This window comes from Abramis brama (assembly GCF_963993115.1).
Source record: "Abramis brama genome assembly, chromosome: 15".
In the NCBI taxonomy this organism is placed as follows: Eukaryota; Metazoa; Chordata; class Actinopteri; order Cypriniformes; family Leuciscidae; genus Abramis; species Abramis brama.
In genome coordinates, this window is record NC_139977.1 from 12217256 (window position 1) to 12243532 (window position 26277).

The following is a 26277-nucleotide window of genomic DNA, read 5'->3' on the forward strand; positions in this document are numbered from 1 at the left end:
TATAGAACTGTAAATGTGACCACACCTTTACATTTGATTGACTTTCTGATACTTCTTGCTACTGAATGAAATAGTAAATGTAACATTTATCATGCTGTCTGCCATTTTTAATTGATTTTCAGCTTGCTGAACTGCATTCTGGGAATTTTCTGCCTTATTGGTCAAACTGTTTCTATACAAGATACTTTCAAAATTACCCTTAGAAAAGTAAATGTTTGATTTGATCACTTAAGCATGTATTTCACAACCATTATGAAGGGAAACAATCATTGTATTTTATAGTATGAATAGGTGTAAGTGTAATTTAGACACACATTGTCATTGGTTTGCAATGGCACTGCCATTCATAAATCCTCATGGGACAGTAAAACATCCACTGGACTAGACGAATCTGTTAGTAGGTCTTCTGGGTACTTTTAATTTACTGTTTGTTAACATACTATTTCACACTGATTTAGCTTTCTCTAGGTTGTCAAATGCACAGCTTTTGCAATTGGTGCCATTTGACATCTAGTGGTTCACTGCAGTCATTGCACTCAGATAATGTTATTAAATGGAGAGGAAAAACAACTCTTAAAAGAAACTACCATTTATCACTTTATTGGTAACATTGACAAAATACCCCAAGTATTTACACACTACATTGAACATTTTGCAGACAAGAAAGTCACTTGAATCATTTGAGATCTAAAAATGCCATGTTTATTTCAAATCACAGTGTCACCTATACATAAAAAAAATAAAATAAAAAAACCAGAGAGAGAGAGAGAAAAAAAAAAAAGTAACAATTGAAGGTGCAAATAAGAGCTTTCCCAGCATTTGATCATTTGCCTCCGGTTAAAGCTGAAAATGTCCCCACAGACTCTCCACACATAAAATTATCAATGTAATCATTCAAAATTACACAAATAATAATATAACCGCACATCACAAACAACCTTTCAACAACGCAGGAAGCTTATGTGGCCGAACGGAAAAATGAAACCTTAAATCTATCCACAAATTGTGCATTTTGAAAGCTGGGAGAATAGAAAAAAAAAGAAAAGAACTTTAAGTCAACAGCCATACAGAAACACACCACTTTAAATAGTTTTAAAAAGAGTATGTACTGCTACCACTTTGTTTATTGTCGAACTGTGGAAATATTTTGCTTTTGCCAATGCAGTTTAATAGCAAGCTGTAACAGGACCACCAGCAAACCCGGCATTGAGAATTTGGTTGTCTGAAATCAGAGCTTGCATGCATTGGGCTTGTCTACTGGTGATCAGTGTATAGCAGCCTTGACATCAAGACCTTAAAGTTTCTTGACATCAAGACCTCTTAGACTTAAACTAATTGGCAGCGAACAAATAACTTACTGCTCAATTAGGGGGGAAACAAGTTCTTTAGTCATCGTCGTCATCATCATCATCCTCTTCTTCCTCCTCGTCGTCTTCATCTTCGTCGTCATCATCTTCAACCTTGGGTTTGGATTTGGCAGATGATGCCCCTCCGCTTTTTTCTCCCTTTCTTTTGTAGTCCGCCATATCCTGAGAAAGCAAAATTACGACATGAGAAATTGAGAATTACAACGGTTTAAGAGTTTGGGGTTGGAAAGATTTAGGCTTTTGAAAGATCTCTTATGCTCGCCACGGCTGCATTTGATCATATACAGTAAAAACAGCAATATTGTGAAACACTACAACAATTTAAAACATATACACACACATCCATCTCAATGACAGGATTATCATTGTTGAAAGCAGTTGTGCCGTTTAATATTTGTGGAAACCATGAATAAAAATATTAGCGTACACCAGGGGTGTCAAACTCAGTTCCTGGAGGGCCACAGCCCTGCAGAGTTTAGCTTCAACCCTAATTAAACACACCTGATCAGCTAATCAAGTCCTTCAGGCTTATTTGAAAACTGCAGGTGTGTGTGTGTGTTGAAGCAAGGTTGGAACAAAACTCTGTAGGGCTGTGGCCCTCCAGGAACTGAGTTTGACACCTGTGGCGTACACTATCGTTTAGAGGTATGGGGTCTATTTAACAACAAATCCGTTTCACAACTGTTTAATGTTGATACGTTGAGCAGCAATATTTGAATTAGCATATTAGAATGATTTCTGAAAGATCATGTGACACAGAAGACTAGAATAATGGATTGCATCACAGGAATAAAATTACATTTTAAAATTTATATATAAAAAAATATTTCACATTATTACTGTTTATACAGGACTGCCCCCTAATAGTCACACAAGAAGTGGCGAAGTCACAGTCACAGGGACAGATCATTAACAGCGGGTCCTTGTGGTAATTACACAACTTTGGACAGGAAACCCAAATGTTCACCCATCCACCTCAAATATGGTTCCTCATTTGAAACATGCAAGTAGCAACTTTACTTGGCCGCTCGCTCTTATGTTGACGTAAATAAATGTGAACCATATCCAAGTGTTCATGCAAAGTGTGGAAGTGTAGTGCGCTTTACTGCATGACATGGAGGCGCCAGCGTGATCACTTGCATCAGAAAACACTAGTTTATTAATAAATAATTAAAATGTCTCCTTGCTGTTTTCTGATACGTTCATAAATATATACTGTAATATATAGCCTATTATGATTAAGTAATTAAATAAACGTGCAATTAGTCGACTAATGGCTTAAATGAACGGTTACTAATCAACTAGAAGAAAGATCTTTAGTCAGGGGCATTCATTCTTTCTTCAACCACTATTCTCCACCTTCTGATACTTGTCCTTCAGCTTGTTGGCCTTGGATAGGAAGGGCTGCTTCTCAGAGTCAGACAGATTGTTCCACATCTCTCCAAGTTTCTTGGCTACATCTCCAATGCCCAGGCTGGGGCACTGAGCCTTGATACCAGGCCTCTGCTCTGAACAGAACAGGAAAAATCCAGACCTGAAAAAGCAGAGAAACAATTATGTAACAACCACATAGGACCATATTTCTAGAGCTCATTTTAAATAATTCTGGATGGAATAAAGAACAGAAAACATACGCTGGCCGCCTTGGAGCATTAGGATCCTTCTTCTGCTTCTGACCTTTCTTTCCTGGATTGTAGTGCATCATTTCCTGGTCATATCGGACCTTGTCCGTTTTGGCCAGGTCGTCAAATTTAGTCTTTTCTTTTGGTGACATAGTCTGCAACAAATGACAGTTCAAGATCCCAGCGGTAGCCTTTTTATTCATTTAACATTGATTTCTGGAGATAGACATACAGATAGGAATAATCTACTTACTTTCCATCTCTCAGAGCACTTCTTGGAAAATTCTGAGAAGTTAACAGAGACACCTGGGTTCTTCTTGTTATGCTCTTCACGACACGTCTTCACAAAATAGGCATAGGCGGACATCTTGCCCTTGGGCTTCCCTGGTTCACCCTTCGCCATTATTATGAAGTCACTCAAATATCAACACACCTAGAAGTACACAGATAATTTAAGAAAAGAAAAAAAGATTAAAAAAGGACCACAAATGATTAGGTGCCACAGTTTCTGTGCACATAAAATGCATCTTTTCATTCAACATTGTCCATGGGACATGTCATCCCAGTTTAAGAAACCAGAAAAATCTAAACTGGCAATTTTTAATGGAATTTTGCAGTATTTTTTATTATTATTATTTATCGGTGCATTTTTTTTTAACATCAAGTCATGTGGCCTCATAATCTTAGGAAGATTGACTATAACGTCATCCGCAGTGCTTCATGGGAGCGGGAAGGTGCTAAAAAGTTCTTCTGGTGCAGTTTGTTTCGATTATCTGATTGGAGGACTCTTTTTAGCAGAATCATGGGTAATGATTGAACTGAATTCATGTGGGCTGATGGCTTCATCAGAAGCAGACCATCGATTACCACCCTCACAGCTCACAGTGGGTCTGCCTTTAAAGATTTATAAGTTATTCAACAAACAAAAAAATAAATAAAATATATAAAAAATAACCTTAGGGAGAAAATATATAACTTTTATTCTGAACGCACGTCGCCCGAGGTGCCGGGTCGTCAAGCACTATTTATTTTTATACGTTTCATGTTGTGAAATGCAAATTAATGACAGAAACTAAATTTTATTTTTAAATGTAATTGCTGCAAATTGATTATTTCCCAAATAAGCGTCATTTAAAAGCGTGACTAGTTTAAAGGCAGGCATTGTGTGAAGAGAGCGAATGACTAACCGCGTCTCCTCAATCAGACGCTATTCATTAAAATGGCCTCTATCAGCGGCGAGGAACAATGACTTGCACCCCCCATTTTCACAAGAGACACTTCGAGGTCATGATTTAGCGAGTAACTTGTCAAAGTCGACATTTTAAAAGTCGTCCTACACAAAGTGCCGCGAGGAAAGCTTTTGTAAAGTTTTACCAGCTTCACACTGCACGCCAAATCACGAATCCTACTACCGTGAAGGTTTAAGACATGATTCATGAATATTAATTACGCACAGTGACGTTCTCCCCGCATGGCTAATTGATTGGTTGCCATGTACACGCAGTTAGGTGGGCGTTAAGGGAATTAACGAATCCTACTATAGTGAAGGCGTTCGTTGTATATTAAGTCAAGTCACGCTGTAGAGACTTTACGTAGCAACGTCATCAAATTAATTAATATTCATGAGCCAACGCTTCACCATAGTAGGATTCGCAAATTCGCGCCCGGCACAAACCCGTTTGCAACAAAGGCAGAGTCAAACCAGCCATGACTGGCATTGGCTGCTGTTAACAGCTCAATGCTCTCTTTAACCAGCAAATATACGAAAATATGAAACTATTACACAGCAAACACAGCCATGATACACGGTGCACTTCACAACAGACTTTCAGGCCATTTGGAAACCCGTGTTTTGTTTGAAGCAAATTTTTATATCGCCAGCCATTTTAAAAGCACGTTCGTCACCCAACTTCGGTTTTTTTAACCGACAAAAAAGGTAGTTTTATTGGACCTTAAAGGAAATCAAAATGGTTTAGAAAGAAACTAAATGCACACCACCGTTAACATTTCACTGTAAATCAGTTTATACACGAAAAAATGGTTAGTTATACATAAAGTATCGTTTGTGTAACAAAAAAAGATTTCAATAATTAAAATAAGATTTTAAAAAGACCATCAGGCAACAATTAATAGCTTAAAATGGAGAGGTTTATAGATACCTTCTTAAATGTTTGTCCTGTCGTCTGTTCTCCACAGTCAGTCACACTAACGGCCTCGCGCTTCCTCTCTATAGAAGACCACACAGCCTCGCGCTAGCTCACTACGAGACCTGCCTGATTGGTTAGTCCCGGCGCGCATTTAAAACAGCCTCCACAACTGTGGATTGGTCAAACGAACTTACATATTCATAAGACGGGCGCCGGCATTGGATAAAAGCCTAAGACACGCCCCATTATTTAAAAACAAGGCGGGAATTGCTGTCAAAACAACAAAAGTTAAAAAGGTCTGTGGCAAACCACGTGTGAGTGTGAACTACAGTGCACTATAGAGAAACTGTATTCAGCAATTTAAGACTGCATACTATACAGTGTTTAGGGCGTGATAATACTGAGTTGAGGAGTAGAAATTGGGGTTGTTTGGCTGCCATATGAATATGAGGAGGGCCTACATAAAGAGAAAGATGGTAATATAATAAAAATAAAGTGAAGTTACTTTAAAATTAAAGTCAAACTCGAATCCCTGAGTGGATCAAATAATATTATTGCTCCACAACCATGCATCAAGGACATACTTGTTTTTAAGATTAAATGTAGCTCGTGTTAAGATTGACAATAGTTATTTGTTTTATTATAAATATTTAGCTTAAATGGCATTTACATGTACTTCAAACCCAAGCTTTAAAAAAAAGGTAAAAAACCCCCAAACATTTAAGTAACTATATTTTGTCTAATTAAAAGTATATTTGCAGATAGAAAAATCAGAAATGAGATATAATGGACTACCAAAAGGAGCAGATATAACACCAGTTTTTGTAAGATTTCTTTCTTCATACAACAAAATTCTGTTCAACATTAATATACACAATTACAAATGTAAGCTTATAACAAATTAGACATTATACAAATTTATATAAAACAAAATGTAAAAAATTGGTATTACAAATGCATCTAGACAATAAAATATGTATGCATTAGGCAACTTTTAGTAATTCTTATGTCATAGTAATATTGAATTGCATTTAAAATAATAATAGTTTATCTGAAGGAGGCAGTTTATGTGTAAAATAAATGTGCTACCACAGAGCAAGTTTATATTATGCATGATTCTGAATTATGTTACATTTTAATTAGTAGTAATTCTTGGAGGCAATAAAAGTGCAAGAACATTCTTGCCAAAGCCACTGGTATATTCAGGTATGTTTTTGTTCTGGATTACATTTTATTGTTAATTACAAAAATTGATTAAAAAAAAAAAAAAAAAAAACTTCTATGCTTGAAACCCATCCCTTGATGAAGCTCAGATGTTAAAATCATCAACCGAATGTGCAATTTTCATTTTTACCCCCAACAATAAGTGACTAAATAAAAATACCCTTCAAAAAGTTATACATAGAAAACTCATTATATGGAAAATGTTTGTTGAATGTAGTGCTACGGGATTTAGCCATTGGCTTCGTGGCCTTTAGATGGCACTCATGACCAAATGCTCAGACAGTAGTTTGCATGGGTATGCCTTCATGCTCTGAGGAAGAGGAGAAAGAATGTGATGAAGCTGCATCTCGTTTTAGCTCCTCCACTTTCTTCTGCAACTCAGACTTCAGGACCAACATCTCCTTCAGACTCTGATGAACAGGAACCTGACAGACAGAAAAAAAAATTTAGCCTATAGTTTCACTAGATGTGAAGTTTTTACATCACAACATTTTCAACTTTTGTAAAATTTCAATTAAATTACAATATAATAAACAAATATACATATAAATGTCAAATGTAAGAATAAATAATGCATTGATAAATAATTGTTAAATTGCCTTTTTATATTTTCTTTATCAAAATGCAAAAAAAGGACTCTGTTTCGTATATATTTTCTTTATCCAATTAAAATTCAGCTGACCTGAGCAACCAAGTTCATTTGTTGCTCCCAAATGTGAAGTATCCAATGGCAGTATTAACTGCATTGTAAATCAAATGGCGAATGCATGTCAAAGTAGCACGTTTATATAGGAAAACAATAGAAAAGGTCTAAAATAAATTTTGGCATGTATTTAAATAATAAAATAACATTTTAAGGAAATTCTTAGATTTGTCTTAATGCAAGAAACCCTATGAAGCATACTGTATAAAATTTGATATGAAAACGCCTCTAAAGCCTCTAAATTATCAACATGAACAAAACCTGTTGCAATCTTGTACATGCCTTCTGTCGTCTGATTGATAGTTTGAACCTTTTTTTTTTATCAAGTAAAAGGGTAATTCTAAAAAAGTCCATCTTCAGGTTGTGGTACACGTATTTCTGCTGTGAAATCTTTAATGACTTATAAAGTAAACATAATAACTTTTATATTTTTAGTAATATTTCAAGATGAACACTTAGGATTTACATATCATATTACTAAGACATATTATTGAATGATCTAGTGTCTACTGATATGTATATGCATTTATGTACATAATTTACATTTATTTACATTACAAGCAATCAGAATTCCTTCTTACTTTTTTAACCATATACATATATGGCCAAATTTATTTAAATATTAAACATAAATATCAGCAACTGCACCAAAATGCATATTTGTGCTTAGTTTTGGCCTAAGCAAATACAAATTAGGTGTTTTCTCCCTCCTTGAGCATGATGTATCAAATATGATACACAAAAAAACACATGGAATTATTTTTGAAAATATTTTGTCTAAAGGTTCAATAAACTGTTCCATAAAAAAAAATAAAAAAATGTCTTACTATTATTTCACATGCAAGGCTTTACAGTTCAACAAGTTCACAAAACACATTTTCACCTACTTCCACTGAAACACATGTGGAATGATGAGTTATTAAGCATTAGGTCATTAATCATCTTCTGCATCCCCTGCTCACCTGTGGCCTCATGCGAGGATTCCAGCGCACATAATAACTGACCCAAAGCTCTAGATGTCTCAGACTGGCTACCGGATATAAAACGTGGTGCTCGTAGTTCACATACAGCGGGTTGGTAAACTCCTCAAGCTGGCTGTTCACATATGACCATAGAGACACGGTCTTACTGTAAACCTCCTGCACAATCAGAATGGAATGAGTAAATCATGACAGAATTACTTTAAGCCCTTTAGCCCTGTTTACACCCGGTCACTTAAATTCCAGTTCACGTCAACAAAAGCAACAGATATGAGCTGCATTTTATTTATCATCAGTGACTTACTTTCAGTTTTATTTAAAGGATTTTACACGTCAGCTTGCTGAAGAGGTACTCACATGTTTGTGTGTATCTGCGCAATAAGACGTGAAAGAGAACTTGGTTTAATACTCACGAGACCCGCCGTCTGACATCCAGCTTTCTGTGCGCGTGCTTCGGATGTGTGTGCTCAGAAATCAGAAGTTTAGACTGATATGGCTTTAAAACGCATGCAGATAATAAACTTTCATCATGATGAAGAACTGCAGTGTCACGTGAGCGTAACCGCGATAGAGATGATAATCAAAACCTGACGCACAAGCTGGAAAGCGGGGTGGGGTGCAGCAGCTCATCTGCATTTAAAGATACATTCAAGAAAACAGCATGTTTTTCCTTCCACTCAAAAATGGTCATTTACAACATGGTATAATATGATCTGTGGAGTATTTTGAGCTTAAACTTTACAGACACAGTCTGGGGGCAGTTGAGACTGCTATTACATCTTGTAAAAAGGGGGCATTTCGGAGGGCATTTGCACCCGGTCTTTTCACGATCTGACAGCTATCCAAACACAGAAAACGCATAAAGTGACAAGGTGTAAACAGGCATTAAAACCAAGTGACATTAATGCGCATAACAGTTGCACGCTTCTGTTCTTGCCTTCCAGACTCGCTCTTGCTCGCTGTTGTAGAGAAACGTCCCAAACAGGCAGCTGTAGAGGTGATCAAGCACCGTGACCAGAAACAGCTCATTGAATTCAAATGCAGAGGGAAACTATGGAGAGAACAAAAGAGAAAACTTGTGAAAGGCTGATATAATAACGTCATATCATATATTCATTTTTATTTTTTTCTCAGCTCCACTTGACACTTTTTTCCTCACCTGTCGTGTCATTTGCCAGACACAGTCGATGAACTGCACAAAGAGAGGTGAGCGCTCAGAGTTTGCGTGATTCCCATCTCCATGTCCCACACGCTAACAGACAGAAAGACAGAGGGAGAGGAAGATACAGTGAGATGTTAGTACACATTCAATGCAGTGTGTGTTTTTCCTTATATGCAGAATGTTACTGACCGAAGCAAAGCGGTGTCCGAAGCTCAGCCATTCCTTCTCCAGCAGCACCTGGAAGCCCCTGAGCGAGCGGTAGTGCGCGTCCAGCATGAGCATGGCCAGAGAGGTGAGCTGAGCCGTGCGGTCCCAGCCATCACTGCAGTGCACCACCACTGACGTCTTACCCGACTCGATTCGGTCTGCGATGCGAACCGCACCTGCTAGCAAGAGCTACAGAGAAAACAGTGAGGCTGTACCTTTAAGAAATACTTTTCATTTATTTTTTTCACAGAGAAATTATATTGTTGGAATCTCTTTCTGAACAATTTTTTTCCCAGCTGATGAACATTAAAAACATTGACAGCCAATCAGAATCTACTTTGCTCGAGCATTTAAAGTGGCAGACGACATATATGTACAAGTAGCTTGCGCTTATAAACATAACGCTACTTACGCATTACTTAAGTACTTTTTATGGACAGTAATGCATGATTTTGAAATAATTTCACTTGAAATATGAACTTCTTGGAATTTATCTTCAGAAATTCTTCTTTAGAAGATTTTCGTGAATCCAGCCCCAGAAGGTTACTTCAACTAGCCTCTCTACAGCATCAGCCAATGAATTGCTTGCTTGTAAATTAAAGTGAAAGAAATATTTTAAAACAGAAACATCAATAAAAAATCCTTAGTATGAAAGTCAGGATATAATGACCACCTGACTCGATCATGGCTTCAAAAACGAACATGGTGTAGTGACATAATCCAGATTCTCACCCTGATGTATTCCAGCCAGTGCGTAGAATCCACGGATGAGAACCAGTGTTGTTGGTCGATGGCAGGATACACCACCTCCTTGAGTTTCCTCAGGGATTCTCTCATCACATGTATGTTGGGGATCTCCAGAAAGTTCAGCTCCACATTGATGTAGAAACTCTCATTCTCATATCCTCCATCTTTGGTCTATAAATGTGGAGCCACATATCAGCTATTCCAGAAAATCTGGTACAGTAGTGGGTTTGTTGCTGGCATAAGATGGTCATCACACATGATGCTGTAATGTTTTGACATAGCCCATCAATCTATGAGCTTTCTATAATTTCTTTCATAGCCTTATCATCATCAATGTTGAAAACAGTAGTGATGCTTAGTAATTTTTTTGTTGAAACAGATTTTTTTTTTTCAGGATTCCTTGAAGAACAGCATTTATTTGAAATATAAATATTTTGTAACATTATAAATGTCTTTACCGTCACTTTTGATCAATTTAACGTGTCCTTCCTGAATAAAAGTGTTGGGGAAATTTACTTTTAAAAGTAATGCGTTACAATATTGTGTTACTCCCTACAAAAGTAACTAATTGCATTACTTAGTTACTTTTTATGGAAAGTAATTTTATATTACTTTTGCGTTATTTTTTAATTTTTTAATAATTGAACATTCCATTATTCAGGGTTTGCGTAATATTCTGAGTTAGCATTTTACAGTTTTTATTCATTTTGAGGACTGCTGAATCTGTTTTTGTGCAAAGTGAGATGAGTGAATGCTCACATTTAGTCTACAACTACAATAACCATAATGTTTACACACGGCGCACACAACGACTCTGCACCTTAATCACGATTTCTCTCAACATGGGGACAGAACAGATGTCAGGCAATAAATGGAAAAACAAAGTAACTTGCGTTACTTGTTTAAAAAAGTAACTCGATATTTTGTTGTAAATTTCAAAGTAATGCGTTACTTAACAAGTTACTTGTAAAAAGTAATCTGATTACGTAACTCGCATTACCCCCAACACTGGCTGTAGTATTTGTTTTTTAAAACAGTTTCTTACTTTGTTGGTGTCAGCCACAGTGCATTGGCGAGCATCAAAGATGCAGAGCTTGTGAGACTGAGCGTTGGCGTCGAGTATCGTCTGAAGGTACCGTTCATCCTCCCTGCAGCGACGGTCTGACGGGCCCACCTGTGGCTGACTGCAGCGCACTATAGCGGCCTGACTCTCAGGGTGAATCCAGGACAGCACCTGAGGGAATGTGATTACGTTTAAGAAGATGGTCATGACAGAACAAATAAAACAGCATTTAATATTTAAAACCATAGTTAAAAACTGCCTCCATAGCGTTATGATTGGTTACGGCGATGTTCACGTGATAAATACCGTCTCTCGTTTTCGAGTGTGTTCCGTATTTGCAAATCGGTCTGAATTTATAAATAATGGTGTTAATGAGAAGGCCTATTGAAAAGTAAGTATACAACCACTTGATATCACAGCTTTATGTGAAAGTGACATGTGAAGGCCAAGTATGGTAACCCATACCTCGGAATTTGTCCTATGCATTTAACCCATCCAAGTTAGAGCACATACATTAGAAGCATTGAGTAGTGAATACACACACACACACACACACTGCAAACTATGCCTGTACTGAGAATCAAACCTGTTTTCGTTAACTATAATAGCACTGATGACAATACAGATGCTGCTTGAGGATATTTCAATTGGCCAAACAAAGGCCCGTTGTAAAGTAAAACTTAACTGTTAAACAAGATTAAAAAAAAAACAAAAAAAAAAACCTTCTTACAGGGAAACGCCGTTTGGCCCTAAAGGCCGCCACTCTCTTCAGTTCGTCCTCTGTGACGTTTGAAGGCAGGACCAGCAGAGCAGGATACGTCTCACACACCTCATAACTGCTGTTCACTTTACTGATGATCCAGCTCTCGTTTGGAAGACCCTGCCATCACCCACAACATCGACATCAGAACATACTGCAATACCAAAATGATTACACATTTTGCATATGGTGAGTGGTGATGACAGTTCTCACCTGTCTCTTATACTCAGCGATTGGGTCGTAGATCTTCCAGCCATCTTCTGGAAACTTCTCTCGGTATTTAAAGGCAAAGAGAGGCTGAGGGAAGAGAAGGAATGTGTATCATTGAACACATTGAAACATCGTCAGCTAGTGCGCTATGGTGTGTATAGCACATCCTCACGCTGGTGTCATATGTGGGTGTTTTCAAGAAGTCGTACCAGGTTGTGGGAGAGAGGGAACGCATACTTTGACATTATTTCAAACACCTCCAAATCGCTCTGTCCCTCCTTCTTGTACGCAAACCGAGGGTTTCTCAGGTCCTGTGAAAAGAAATGGTCAATTTTAAAATGTGTGCAAGAGAATAAAAAGCTAAGCTAAGACAGAAAAGGGAAGGGGCCATGTATGGAAGCTTGTTTCCGCAACAGAATAAAAAATATAAAAAAGGTAATTGTGACTTTTTCTCTCTCGCAATTGCAACTTTATATCACGCAATTCTGACTTTATATCTCCCAATTGTGAGTTTATATCTCACAATTCTGACTTTATAACTCGCAATTGCAACTTTATATCACGCTATTGCGAGTTTATATCTCGCAATTCTGACTTTATAACATGCAATTGCAACTTTATATCATGCAATTCTGACTTTATAACTCGCTATTGTGACTTTATATCACGCAATTCTGAGAAAAAAGTCAGATTTGTGAGATTATTACCTTTTTTATTTTTTATTCAGTGGCAGAAAACAAGCTTCCATAGGCCAAGAGCCAATGAAGGGTGGAAAAGAAGAAAACTGATTTGTCCTTTGCCTTGCAGACTATCTCAAGTCCTTGAGTGTTGTCTCCGTGACTCTGAACAGCGATAGACTCAAGTCTGCTTACGGCTCCGAGATTCACATCCAGCACAAATGGAGAATCCTTTCGCAAACACAGAAACAACTTTAATAACCAATCAAAACATTTGTGCTTGTTGAGATCTGAGAAAACACTCTGGAATAAAAGCACTAATTTAATCAATCTACTGAGACAGTAACTCAACAGAAACTCAGTACGATGCTGTTCAAAAGTTTGAAATAATTTAAATGTTTTAATGTGTTTGAAACAAGTCTCTTATGCCCACCAAGGCTGCATTTATTTGATCAAAAATACAGTATTACAGAAATATTATTAAAATATAATTTATTCCTGTAATACAAAGCTCAATTTTACGCATCATTACTCCAGTCTTCAGTGTCACATGGATACTGGTGTATCGATACTGCAAAAATATTACAGTATTTACATGTATCGAAACATTAATATTTTGACAAAACTACTTAGTGGTAGGGATGCACCGATATGAAATTTTTGGCCGTTACCGACAACCGATAATTCTTTATATTTGAAATCCAATAACCGATATATTGGCCGATAAATCTAAACACAAATTTTTATATAATTTTTACAGTCTAATTACGAAAAAAAAAGTCTCACCATTAAAATCCATGTCCCAAGAACACAATTATAATGTTCTCATTATAATCTTATGTAGCCTCAATGACAAACTTGTTCTGTGCATGTTTCACTTAATTGTATTAACCTCATTTGAAGTGATTCCAATCATATTTCAAGCAATTCAAAACCATCATGGCACACAGTGCGTGTATAAGCTTAAACAATCCATTAATAATCGGCTTTAATATATCAGGCACATTTTTTTGGGGCCGATAACGATAACATTAAAAATGAACATATAACGGCCGACATATCGTGCATCCTTACTTAGTGGAATGTTCAAGCACAATTTTTTGACCCAGAACACTGACATGAGGCGACACCACAGTAAGCTTTTGTTGCCGCTAGTTCCTTAATATTATTCTTTAATATTAATATTCTTTCGATAATGTAAAAATAAGTAGAAGAGTGTGTTTACCCGTGTCAGGCTCTTAAAGTAGAGCTTGTAATCAGTGATGGTGAGAGTCCCTCTCACAACCCCAGAGAATGGACAAATATACATGACGTCTTTGACTGTGAAAACATCATTGCATACAAAGGTTATCTACCATTGATGTGCATATGTGTGGAAGACTAATTCCATCCACTTATCAAACCCATACTAACTAAAAAGGACGACAATAATATTTAAAGCCTTGTCCACTGACCTTGTGACCTAAATGTTAACTTATTATGTCATATTATTTTTAACTTGCTATGCTTCATGATGGTTCTGTACTGTTACATCAGGTAAAAAGATGCTAAACCACAAATGCGCACGTGTTAAGGTCCTTACCAATAGCCTTGATGGTTTCTCCAGGAACACGTGGAGCCTCCTCCATCTGAGCCTGCTTATTTCCTTCTCTGAGTGCCTGTCACACATTGGAACAAACACATTCTTGATATGATTACGTGCACATCATTTTCCGATTAAGGTCCATACTCTGAATAAGCTTTTATTCTGATAAGATGTTCTTCAGAAGTTCTGAAAAATTCTGATTAATACAGACATATGCCAGCTGTCTTATTTGGATTTCTAGAATCTAGAATGTTGGCTTTTGGCATTTAAGGTTAATGCATTTTACATGACACTTACATAAGCATAATATGTAAAACTCAACACCATTTTGCAGGGAATTTCTATTTTCTAAGGTGTTGTGGCTGGTTTCTAGACAACATACTGGTCAAGTCATAAGAGCAAACCCAGAGCCCAATGTCACTATAACATTATGGTCCCTAAATATGGCCCATGTCCCCCTTCAGTGAAAGTCTATGGCATTCAGTAGGTCTTCCACCCTGCTCCTGGAGGCCCACTGCTCTGCAGAGTTTATATCCAACCTGCTTCCTAGCTTGTGATTTTCATGTAATCCTGAAGAATTTGACGTTGCATTGGTAGCTATACGCCAAAAACAACCGCAACATGGGGGGTTTGCAATGCAGATGTTGTCTTATTTACAACACAACAACGCTCGACAACCACAAATGAATGTATTTCGAAACAGATATGTAATCGCATTTTATGGGATTTTTTGCTGTTCACACTTGCTAAATCTGATCTGGTTTCAATCTCATATGCACAAAAATCTTATTTGGACTGACTTTAGAAAACGCACGCACACACTGAGTATGGGCCACAAAAGCACAGTCGTCTGCATACTGCAGCTCCAGGACCTGCTCTCTACAGATTTTTGTGGTAGCCTCCTAATATTAAAGAGGTTGCCATCTAATCTGAAGTCCACTGCCACTCCACTGCTGTTTTTAATCTCGTTGTGCGTACAAGGAAGGGCTCGGACTCTTGTCCGCCTATGGTCACCCGAGCACTCATCCCATCATGGAATTGGCGGAGGATGTTAACAAACTTATTGGGACAGCCAACCCTTAGGAGGACATCCCATAAGAGCTCTCATTGCACAGTATCAAATGCTTTCGAGAGATCGACAAAGGCCATGTCCTGATGTTGCTCCCGGCACTTTTCCTGAAGCTTCCGGGCTGTGAAGATCATGTCGATCGTGCTCCTGTTCTTTCTAAACCCACACTGTGATTCTGGCAGCGTTGACTCAGTGATGTTGTTAATAAGTCTCTGAAGCAGCACCTTGGCCATGACCTTACCACCAACAGAAAGGAGTGATATGCCCCTACTATTGCCGCAGACGGCCTTGCCACCCTTGTTCTTATAGATAACTACAATGTTTGCATCTCTCCATTGCTGTGGGATGTTCGCATCAGTCCAGGCCTTGGTGATATACTGGTAGAGGGTGCGCATACATATGTACCCTCCCTCCTTCAGTAGCTCAGCAGGGATGTTATCAGCACCAGGGGACTTGTTGCTCTTAAGGGAACGGACAGATGATAGAACCTCCTGGAAGGTTGGTGGTAGACTGAGATTGTGGATGGGAGGAAGTTCATACTCCCGGTTGAACCTCTACAAAGCTTTGCACTTCAACTGTTTCTATGATACTATGCATCCTGATAAAGTTCCCTTGGCCTTTGGAAATAAAATAGCCCCACATCATCACATAGCCTTCACCATACCTAGAGATTGGCATGGAGTACTTTCCATAAGATCATCTCTCAATGCAAATCAAACCAGCTATTAGGCTAACTGAAATAAAACCATGCCAATCTCTAGGTATGGTGAAGGCTATGTGATGATGTGGGGCTATTTTAATTCCAGAGGCCAAGGGAACTTTATCAGGATACATAGTGTCCTGGATCCATGAAGTAACTGGCCTTTAAAAATAAAAATCTGCCTGCCTCTATGGGAATTTAACATAGGGGTGTCCAAACTTATGCACCCTGTATTTTAAGGAAAAACATTTATTTATTTACGATACATTATTCATTCACAAAGAAAATTGGTGTCCTTAAAGGTTGGATTTTTCCTAATTTTTAGTCAACTTTAGCATGGGTGTCTAAACTTATGCATAGCACTGTATAATGTTTGTCCAAGAATTTTCTGATTTGCTGATCGAAATGTCTACTAAGTATGATCGCTTTTTGCTCTTGGGTGATTTTAATGTGCATATTTGCTGTGGTAAGGACACACTTTCAAGTGAATTCTTAAATCTGATTGAATCGTTTGACTTGGTGCAATGGGTAAATAGCCCTACTCACAAACTGGGTCATATGTTAGACTTGATTTTAACTCATAATTTGCAAATTGATGATGTAATGGTTTGTGAGACAAATTTTTCAGATCATATGCCTGTCACTTTTAAGACATCGACTGGCATTCAACCTGTGCTTTTGGATGACTCTGTGTGCTGGTCAAGGAAACTAAGTGATTCTACAAATGTCCAATTCTCTGCGCCATTTAAAACCATTGGACTTTGTTAAAATCCACCTGTGTTGATACTTTGGACTGTATTGCTCCGTTAAGACCCATAAAAAACATAAATCAAACGTAAATCCCTGGTTAAATGAAATGACTCGTTCCCTCAGAAGACAATGTTGGCAGGCAGAGAGAAAATGGAAAAAGGGCAAGCCCACTATGAATCCCTCAGAGACTCTTTATTTCAATTCCAGAAAGCCGCAAGAGATGCGAAAAATATTTACTTTTCTAACATTATTAGGGATAATGCTGGTAATCAGAAATTCGATTATAAATTCTGTTATTAATCCGTTAAACAACACACACCAAAAGTCCTCACGGATTTCGTGTGAGGAGTTTTTATATTTTTTCAGCCAAAAGATCATTGATCAGCCTATTCGGTTGTTAAAGCAGGCTTTCGACTATGTATCAGTGAGTTTAGTGCATTTGACCAACAAAAGCCTGCTTAGAGGCTCATGCCCACAAGAGTTTAAACATAATGTGTTGACAACCAAGCTGAAGCGGCCAAATCTGGCCCCGGATGATATGAAGAATTATAGACCTATCTCACAGCTGCCTTTTGTCTCGAAAATTTTAGAAAAACTAGTTTTCCAAAAATTACTTTCATTTTTTAAATGAAAATTCTATAGTAGAAACGTTTCAATCCGGTTTTAAAGCAGCCCATAGCACAGAGTTGGCACTGCTGAAAGTTTTAAATTATATATTTTTTGCACTAGACAAAGGAGATGCTGTTATTCTGGTGTTGCTGGATTTGAGCGCAGCCCTTGACATGATTGATCATGATATCCTTATCTCTCGCCTTGAACACACAGTAGGTTTAAAGGGTACAGTTTTGAAATGGTTTCAATCCTTTGTAAGTAATAGATATTTTTCAGTCAATTATGGAAATTCAACCTCCACTAAAAGACGCCTTCCATGGGGTGTACCGCAAGGGTCTATTCTCTCTCCAACACTTTTTTTCTTTGTACTTGCTCCCATTGGGTAGCATTTTTAGAAAGCATGGAGTATCATTACACTGTTTCGCCGACGACCCTCAATTGTATTTACCACTAAGACACCCGACGAAATCTTTGGATTGTATTTTAGCTTGTCTAAATGATGTTAAAAACTGGATGGCAAAAAAAGTCTTAATGTTAAACGCGGACAAAACAGAGGTCATTGTGTTTGGCCAGCCAAATGACCCTACCAAGGTCCTTTTAGATTCGAGCCCATTGGCGCCTTACTGTAAAACGTCGGTATGAGATTTAGGCATCCAAATCGATGATAACCTAAAAATGTAGAAGCAAATCAATTCGGTGGTAGGTGCTTGTTTTTATAATCTGCGTCTCCTAGTAAAAGCTAAACCTTTATCTTATCTAATGTAGGTTTCGAAAGAGTTATTCATACTTCTGTTCTATCGCGTCTCGATTTTTGTAACTCCCTCTATTGTGGCATCTCTGCCGCATCCCTGGCCCGTTTACAATCAGTGCAAAATGCTGCGCCGAGGCTGTTAAAGAGGATTAAGAAATATGAATCTATTACTCCGATTTTAGCTAATTTGCACTGGCTCCACGTTCATCTTAGAGTCAAATATAAGATTTTAATGTTTGTATACAAATCTCTAAATAATCAGGCCCCTGTGTACCTTGCAAAACTTTTGATTCCTCATAATCCCCCTAGAGCATTGCGTTCAGAAAATCAAATACTTCTTGTCGTACCAAGGACTAAACGCCTTCATAAAGGTGATCGCGCTTTCGCTGTTATGGGACCGAGATTATGGAATGAGCTGCCTCTATCTATTAGATTTGCTAAATCTATATCAGTATTCAGGAACTTGCTCAAGGCGCATTTATCATTGACTGCTTATAACAGGTAATCTCAATGTGGTATATGTGGTGTCTGTGAAATGAGATTTATTACTATGTATGTTTTATATTTTATCTTTTATTCTTTTTTATTTTTATGGGCAACCTCGGTTGCATTTAGCAGTGCTATATAAAGAAAGAAAGAAAGAAGTGTTTGACCATCAGCTGTTTTCAGCAAAGTGAGGCAGCAATTTGTTGGACCGTAGATGGTTTTGACAGCATTTTTGCAAATTATGCATGTCATTTTTATCGGCAAAGGATTGGATTTCATGTGCCTTTTCAGTCCACCACTCATTCTGTATGGCCCGTATTTCCTTTTGCACTTTCCTCTGAGCTGCCTGCCAATGCTGTCTAGTCTTAATGGATGAAGGGTTGTCTAAAGTTGCCCGGTGTGCTTTTCGCATATCCTTAAGCAGGTTGTGGATGGTGTCTGAGTTATGGTCAAACCAGTCTTGGTGGTTCTTCCTCTTAAAGTGTGTGTTAAACAAGAAATAAACAAATGGTGATTTATAAAAATATCTCTCAGATACAGAAATACTCTGTATGTGGTTTCCTTTCCACCACTCCCAAACTTCAAGTTCTCTCTCTGCCTACAGCAAACAGCCGGTCCAATGTTTGAGGCTGTAAACTAAACGCAGAAGGCAGAGCTGTAATTCAGAGCACTGAAGAAAATCTCAGTGAGATTCATATTTTTGCATGCTTTCATTAACTTTGACAGAAGGGAATATGCACTTCACATAGCTAAAACACACTCAGCAAACAGAGTAATGTTCTGGCAACCATGTACAAAACACTAGCATCTTGATGGTGAATTTAGCACCAGTGACTAGTAAAACTCTGGCCTACATGCATTATCTTTTAAGATCCCATGAACCACAAGTCAATGTTTTGGCCCTGAAAAAGCTGTTTATGTGAGCAAACTGCTGTCAGCAAGCAGTAGGGAGTTCAGAGGGATGAGGGTCTGCCCCACCCACAGTGACAGAACTGTTTGGCAGCTTCGTGGACACAGACGAATCAGAGAATTCAGTCATTCTGTTGCGGTCCAGCTGCAGGACAACGACAGCACTGTGGAATTCAACAGGCTTGACCTTCACCAAGACAAAAGATCTATGGAGATCTGTTCAGCATTATGCTAATAAAGCCCTAGAAAGATGGCACGGGGTGGTGATATTTCATAATGGCATATGAGCCAAACCATCTGTATTTTCCCCCTCACGCATTCAGTTATGTGCTATATCAATAATGGAGAAAAGGCATATAGCAGATTAAAACACAAATCATGCTCTTTCGACAGCATCTGCGGCACAGAAAATAATTTAGACTGGGTAAAAACAAACTGAAAATGTGTTCACTGTAATAAATCTAAAGTGCCTTTGCAGGCAAGCATGAAAATAAATGATATCCAAATATTATAATTAGTGCATTTACATGGACAACAAAATTATGGTAAATATATTTAAAAAAAAACAGATCATTATAATAAGCAGACAATGCAAGAAATCCACATTTACAAGATTTTACGGACGGCCGGACGGACAGACAGATAGACAGACACAGATATATTGATGGACGGACGGGCGAACAGATAGATAGTTCTCCCACTTGGAAATCATGGAGGGGTCTGAAATTGTCATCGTAGGTGCATGTCCACTGTGAGAGACATAATCTAAAAAAAAAAATCCAGAAATCACAATATATGATTTTTGAACTATTTATTTGTATGATACAGCTGCAAATAAGTATTTGAACACCTGTCTATCAGCTAGAATTCTGACCCTCAAAGACCTGTTAGTCTGCCTTTAAAATGTCCACCTCCACTCCATTTATTATCCTAAATTAGATGCACCTGTTTGAGGTCGTTAGCTGCATAAAGACACCTGTCCACCCCATACAATCAGTAAGAATCCAACTACTAACATGGCCAAGACCAAAGAGCTGTCCAAAGACACTAGAGACAAAATTGTACACCTCCACAAGGCTGGAAAGGGCTACGGGGAAATTGCCAAGCAGCTTGGTGAAAAAAGTTCCACTGTTGGAGCAATCATTAGAAAATGGAAGAAGCTAAACATGACTGTCAATCTCCCTCAGACTGGGGCTCCATGCAAGATCTCACCTCGTGGGGTCTCAATGATCCTAAGAAAGGTGAGAAATCAGCCCAGAACTACACGGGAGGAGCTGGTCAATGACCTGAAAAGAGCTGGGACCACCGTTTCCAAGGTTACTGTTGGTAATACACTAAGACGTCATGGTTTGAAATCATGCATGGCACGGAAGGTTCCCCTGCTTAAACCAGCACATGTCAAGGCCCGTCTTAAGTTTGCCAATGACCATTTGGATGATCCAGAGGAGTCATGGGAGAACGTCATGTGGTCAGATGAGACCAAAATAGAACTTTTTGGTCATAATTCCACTAAACGTGTTTGGAGGAAGAAGAATGATGAGTACCATCCCAAGAACACCATCCCTACTGTGAAGCATGGGGGTGGTAGCATCATGCTTTGGGGGTGTTTTTCTGCACATGGGACAGGGCGACTGCACTGTATTAAGGAGAGGATGACCGGGGCCATGTATTGCGAGATTTTGGGGAACAACCTCCTTCCCTCAGTTAGAGCATTGAAGATGGGTCGAGGCTGGGTCTTCCAACATGACAATGACCCGAAGCACACAGCCAGGATAACCAAGGAGTGGCTCTGTAAGAAGCATATCAAGGTTCTGGCGTGGCCTAGCCAGTCTCCAGACCTAAACCCAATAGAGAATCTTTGGAGGGAGCTCAAACTCCGTGTTTCTCAGCGACAGCCCAGAAACCTGACTGATCTAGAGAAGATCTGTGTGGAGGAGTGGGCCAAAATCCCTCCTGCAGTGTGTGCAAACCTGGTGAAAAACTACAGGAAACGTTTGACCTCTGTAATTGCAAACAAAGGCTACTGTACCAAATATTAACACTGATTTTCTCAGGTGTTCAAATACTTATTTGCAGCTGTATCATACTATTTGTATGTTCAAAGTATGTGAATAGTGAATAGTTCAAAAATCATACATTGTGATTTCTGGATTTTTTTTTTTTAGATTATGTCTCTCACAGTGGACATGCACCTACGATGACAATTTCAGACCCCTCCATGATTTCTCAGTGGGAGAACTTGCAAAATAGCAGGGTGTTCAAATACTTATTTTCCTCACTGTAGATACATAGATAGATAGAGGAACGGATGGATGGATGGATGGACGGACGAACAGACTGACCCCCGTCCCGTTCCAGTGCCACTTTCTAACTGACATAACCACACAAGGTAAAGATAACATCTGTCTTGTTACTAGCGACAAAAAACTTGCAACAAGAGAAACTGAAGCATGTGTTAGCATGGTTAATTCATGAGTGGGAGCTTGAAAAAGAGTGAGAAGAGGAAAAATGATTTCATGTTAAATAGCATTTAACCCTAAAATTACATTTGTGTGCTTGTTTATTTTATTTGGATGTAAGTGTCTTGAAACTGTCTATTTCTGTTTGTAAGCAAGTAATCATGTCAAATTGTTAACGGAGTCACACACAAACACACACAGAGAAAGACTTGCCGAAGAGGGGGCAGTCTGTTGAGGGTCACTGTCCAAGAGAAATCCTTTAACCTCCACATCACAGTCCTGCACCAAAGAAACACCACAACACCACAGAAAAAACAGAGATCGATGAGGAAAGAGAAAGAAAAAGAGAGATGCATGTAACCACACACCAGAAAGATGCAATCATTTCAAGAGACTATGAGGACTACAAGCTTTCATGCAGGTGTAATAAGGTCAAAAGGGCTCATACACATTTTGTATCACTTTATATTTTTCCAGATGTCTTAAATGTTAGTCAAGGTTTCTGCACTAAAAACTCTGAAAAGAATATTATGATTCTGACTGGGATGGGTGAAAGTATTTGAACATAAAAAATGACATTACTTTTATGGGTATTTTTGCACTGGAGAGAGAAGTTCTGAAATTTACAATTTGTTATCATAGTCAACTTTTTTTATTTAAAAAGTTTAATTTGACAAGATTTACATTAATTTGAATGCTATATGACCCCTTTAAATAACCGAAACAGAAGCAGTGTCAGAATCAATCAGAGGTTCTGCATGATTAACAGAAAAGTAGATCTCAACTCATGAGATTCATCAATGTTTGAAGTTCCATGGCTTTTTTTCCCCATAAATGTATTATAAAATTGGTCCATATGACCTGCGCACTATATTTCAAGTCTTGCTAATCATCCACTAGCTTTGTGTGAGGAACAGACCAAAAAGTAAGTTAATTCACATAAAAAACGTTGACAGCCAACCAAGCTCTCCTGGTCATGTCATGTTTATGAGGGAATTAGCGATGTCTGATTCATTTGAGTCACTTTTCAGTGAATTAGTTGATCTAGTTCATTAAACTGGTCTGAATGATTCACATATCTGTTGTTATGTTCAACAGATTTAAGTATCTGGTTAGCAGCATGCTTTTTCAGTCTGTTCCTCACACAAAGCTCATTTGACATCAGAAGTAATTACAGCAGAGTTATCTGTACTGTTTTTATGATTCTTTTATGATTCTAGGATATGGCCAGGAAAAAATAACCCTTTGTGTTCCACCGAAAGGGTTTTGTAACAAAATGAGGAGTAAATAATTTATTTTTCAAATGAAATTTGTTAGAAACAGTGGAGAGTAACTTGACAAAATAACTTGATCAGCAATGTTCTGATTCACTGTGGTTTCATGACAAAAACAGCAGTTGTCTAAACTGCGCTGACTCTTGCATAAGAGTGTATAAACTAAAAACACTGGGTGGAGATCTCTGGCAATGCATAAAAAAAAAAAAAACAGAAACCTGTTTTGAGTTAGTGAGCATTTACATGTTTCGTCATATTCTTTGCTTCTGTATGCGGTCAACTGCCTCTACGTATTGCCACACATTGATAAATATAAGTGAAAAAAAAACCCCAAAAAAACATGAATAAATCAGGGAACATAAATGTCATGACTCATGAGTATCTTCAAAACAAAAGAAAGCAGATGTGTTCTTTGTAAAAGTAGTGCAATCCAAACCGAAAGAGATCTGTGTTAAAAATATCTTTAAAAAAATAAAATAATAATAATATAATATAAACACTAGCACATACACATACCTTGCACTCTCTAGAAATAGTCTCTGAGCTGATGGATCCAGAGATCGGACTTGACATTGTGGCTGCAATCAGTTGTTTGCACCATTCAACATGAGCCCCTGTGGGACTATAATATGAAAGTGTTAGTGAGTTACGCAATACTTCTGACAATAATATATGTATAAGCGCACTCAGTGAGCATTTGTTTATGTTCAGCTGGCTCTTATTCACCCCAATAGTTAATCATTCTTAACTATGTTGTTGAGACTCTGCTGTTGCATCTGTAGTTTATGTACTTTTATATTCATAGTTTTTAAAATGTCTTGAGCACTGGCTGGAAGAAATTATAATTACTTTTTTTTTTTTTTTTTACTATTAGTAACTCAGCCAATTACATGGCACGGCTGGTCACGTGATATCAACACAGCGGCGCCCATGAGGGGGCGACCCGCTGCACTGAATAACAAAGCTTTTTCTAAGACTATGTCTGCAGTTATCATCTCATGTATGCGTGGATCATTTATTAAAAAAAATATATATAACCACTGTTCCATGAGTAAAACATTAATTAGCTATAAAAAGTGCACCTTTAATAAAGAAAAGTCATGAGCGTTGCTCATGCTGATAAAGTAGCCTACTTTCTTATCAGCATGTCTGGTTATGAGACAACACCTCATATTCAAACAAAGTAAGCCCAAGGATTCTGTTTGCATCAAGTCAGTCACTCAGTAACTAAACCGAGGAACGCGGTGAAACACCTGGTTTATGACACCTCGTAATCTATAGCGATCACAACCAGCGAGACTTGCAAGAACGCATCCACGCCACTGATGGAGTAGATGGGGTGTCATAATATATAAAAGGGGTGTTATTGGCACTGACCTGTCTGGAGGTTCAGGGTTTGACTGTGGTGCGGTCTGTCGCTTGTCCATCCTCTACTGTAAGCTTACAGAAAGTCAAAATCACGCTATGTTGCATATCCAAGGCTCAGCGTGTGCCATACAACTGATAACGCTAAAACTTTGTGTCTCGCAAAGACGCGAAATCCTACTGTCTAGGGATATCGCTCATAAATGTTAATCAGGTCTGTGCTGCGTAAGCTTCCAATGGCTACGGCTTGCTCATGAATATTAATTACGTTGCGTCGATATCTTCCAATGGCAAAGACGTAAGTCATTAATATTAATACTTAGCATTCAACGCAGTTTGATTCGTAAACTCGCCTCCCGCACCGCCACGCCAGCGCTAATAAATATCAACAAGACTACGTTACCCAAAATGCAATAGCGTGAGGTAATGTTTGGAAAGCGTCTCAAGGATTTAATGTAAAATCCTGGGGGAGTTAGGGGTGAGCACCCATCTGGCTCGGAACAATTCTTCCTCCAAATCCAAATCCTCTACAAATCCCAAATCCTGCCTTAGCAGCTATTCACAATTAATGGGGAAAACACAAAGAAAATCTGCTTACAACTATGCTCCCATGATGTAGAATTTATTTTTGAAGTGTTGAATCCTCATTTCCGCTGATTACACGTTTGTGTTCTATTTTAATATTCCAAGATCCCTGTTATTCTTACTACCTCATTATAAATGAGCACTGTATCTATGATTGATCACGTGTAACAAATGCATGTTTTCATATTCAACAATGAAGATTGAACCTGCATACATTACATGGATTACAAATCTCACATCTGAGTGACTCTACAGACACAAATGGGTCATTCCTGGGATTCAGTGCCCAAGGAAGAAGTAGTGTATTTAAAGTTCTTTAGTAATGTTTCCAATCAAAATCCAGTTCAAACAAAAGTAACACTAGTAAGTGTTGTGAGAGATAAAATAATCCATCCATACATTTGTTATACCACTTGTCCACCCTGCTAAACAGTTTTTACAATAATTTCATAAAAATGGCACAAAAAACACATTAATAATTAAGTGACAATGAAAATGTATTGGAGTATCAATGTAACACTTTAAAAAGTAAACAAAAATGCCTTCCAGGCAGTTGTATCTGAAAATGAAAAACGTAAAATGATGCGTCTGTGCGGAAGTACAATTCAAACATATTATCTATATTTTCTGGTCATTTATGAACTGGTGTTTTAAAGGGACATAAGTTGTCTAAAAGAATGCCCATAAATTAGTGTCATAAGTATTTTAAATGTTGTTAATTTAACAGGGTGGATGTTTTTCATCTACCATTTCATTGATTTTGTTTAATAAATGGTTAAATTTATGTACCCAAGCTTGACCAAATACATTTTTCAAATGTTTTACATCACCGTATCATGATTACACACACACACACACACACA

General features: G+C 38.0%; 2 protein-coding genes across 4 annotated transcripts; both read right to left on the reverse strand.

The window, feature by feature from the left end:
- Positions 1-584: 584 nt before the first annotated feature.
- hmgb3b (high mobility group box 3b) lies at positions 585-5279 on the reverse strand. 2 transcript variants are annotated; one of them, XM_084137922.1, is made up of 6 exons: positions 5149-5279; positions 3243-3422; positions 3002-3144; positions 2727-2901; positions 1359-1529; positions 585-1019 (listed from the first exon to the last, which is right to left on the reverse strand). In XM_084137922.1, the coding sequence occupies exons 2-5, from the start codon at positions 3390-3392 to the stop codon at positions 1386-1388; spliced, it is 612 nt and encodes a 203-aa protein (XP_083994048.1). In that variant the 5' UTR covers positions 3393-3422; positions 5149-5279; the 3' UTR covers positions 585-1019; positions 1359-1385. The 2 variants fall into 2 exon arrangements, with proteins under 2 accessions (XP_083994048.1, XP_083994047.1); XM_084137921.1 differs by having other exon boundaries at positions 585-1529.
- A 462-nt stretch (positions 5280-5741) lies between these two features.
- Positions 5742-25071, reverse strand: mtmr1b (myotubularin related protein 1b). Of its 2 annotated transcripts, XM_084138253.1 has the most exons (16): positions 24842-25036; positions 23981-24086; positions 22404-22469; positions 14452-14527; positions 14095-14189; positions 12993-13100; positions 12402-12503; positions 12196-12279; positions 11953-12102; positions 11205-11393; positions 10145-10330; positions 9395-9601; positions 9203-9295; positions 8981-9094; positions 8026-8202; positions 5742-6785 (listed from the first exon to the last, which is right to left on the reverse strand). In XM_084138253.1, exons 1-16 carry the CDS (start codon positions 24889-24891, stop codon positions 6636-6638), a joined length of 1953 nt encoding a protein of 650 aa, XP_083994379.1. In that variant the 5' UTR covers positions 24892-25036; the 3' UTR covers positions 5742-6635. The 2 variants fall into 2 exon arrangements, with proteins under 2 accessions (XP_083994379.1, XP_083994380.1); XM_084138254.1 differs by lacking the exon at positions 22404-22469 and having other exon boundaries at positions 5751-6785; positions 24842-25071.
- Positions 25072-26277: the final 1206 nt, after the last annotated feature.

Excerpts from the sequence above, each read along its gene's own strand:
- hmgb3b (XM_084137922.1), bottom strand. The coding sequence starts at position 3,392 with ATGGCGAAGGGTGAACCAGGGAAGCCCAAGGGCAAGATGTCCGCCTAT. Across the intron at positions 2,902-3,001 it reads AATGCTCCAAGGCGGCCAGC|GTCTGGATTTTTCCTGTTCT; the intron begins GTATGTTTTCTG and ends CTGCTTTTTCAG. Across the intron at positions 1,530-2,726 it reads TGAAGGACAAGTATCAGAAG|GATATGGCGGACTACAAAAG; the intron begins GTGGAGAATAGT and ends TTGCTTTCTCAG.
- mtmr1b (XM_084138253.1), bottom strand. The coding sequence starts at position 24,891 with ATGGACAAGCGACAGACCGCACCACAGTCAAACCCTGAACCTCCAGAC. Across the intron at positions 14,190-14,451 it reads AGAAACCATCAAGGCTATTG|TCAAAGACGTCATGTATATT; the intron begins GTAAGGACCTTA and ends ATGTTTTCACAG. Across the intron at positions 11,394-11,952 it reads GGGCCAAACGGCGTTTCCCT|GTGCTGTCCTGGATTCACCC; the intron begins GTAAGAAGGTTT and ends ACATTCCCTCAG.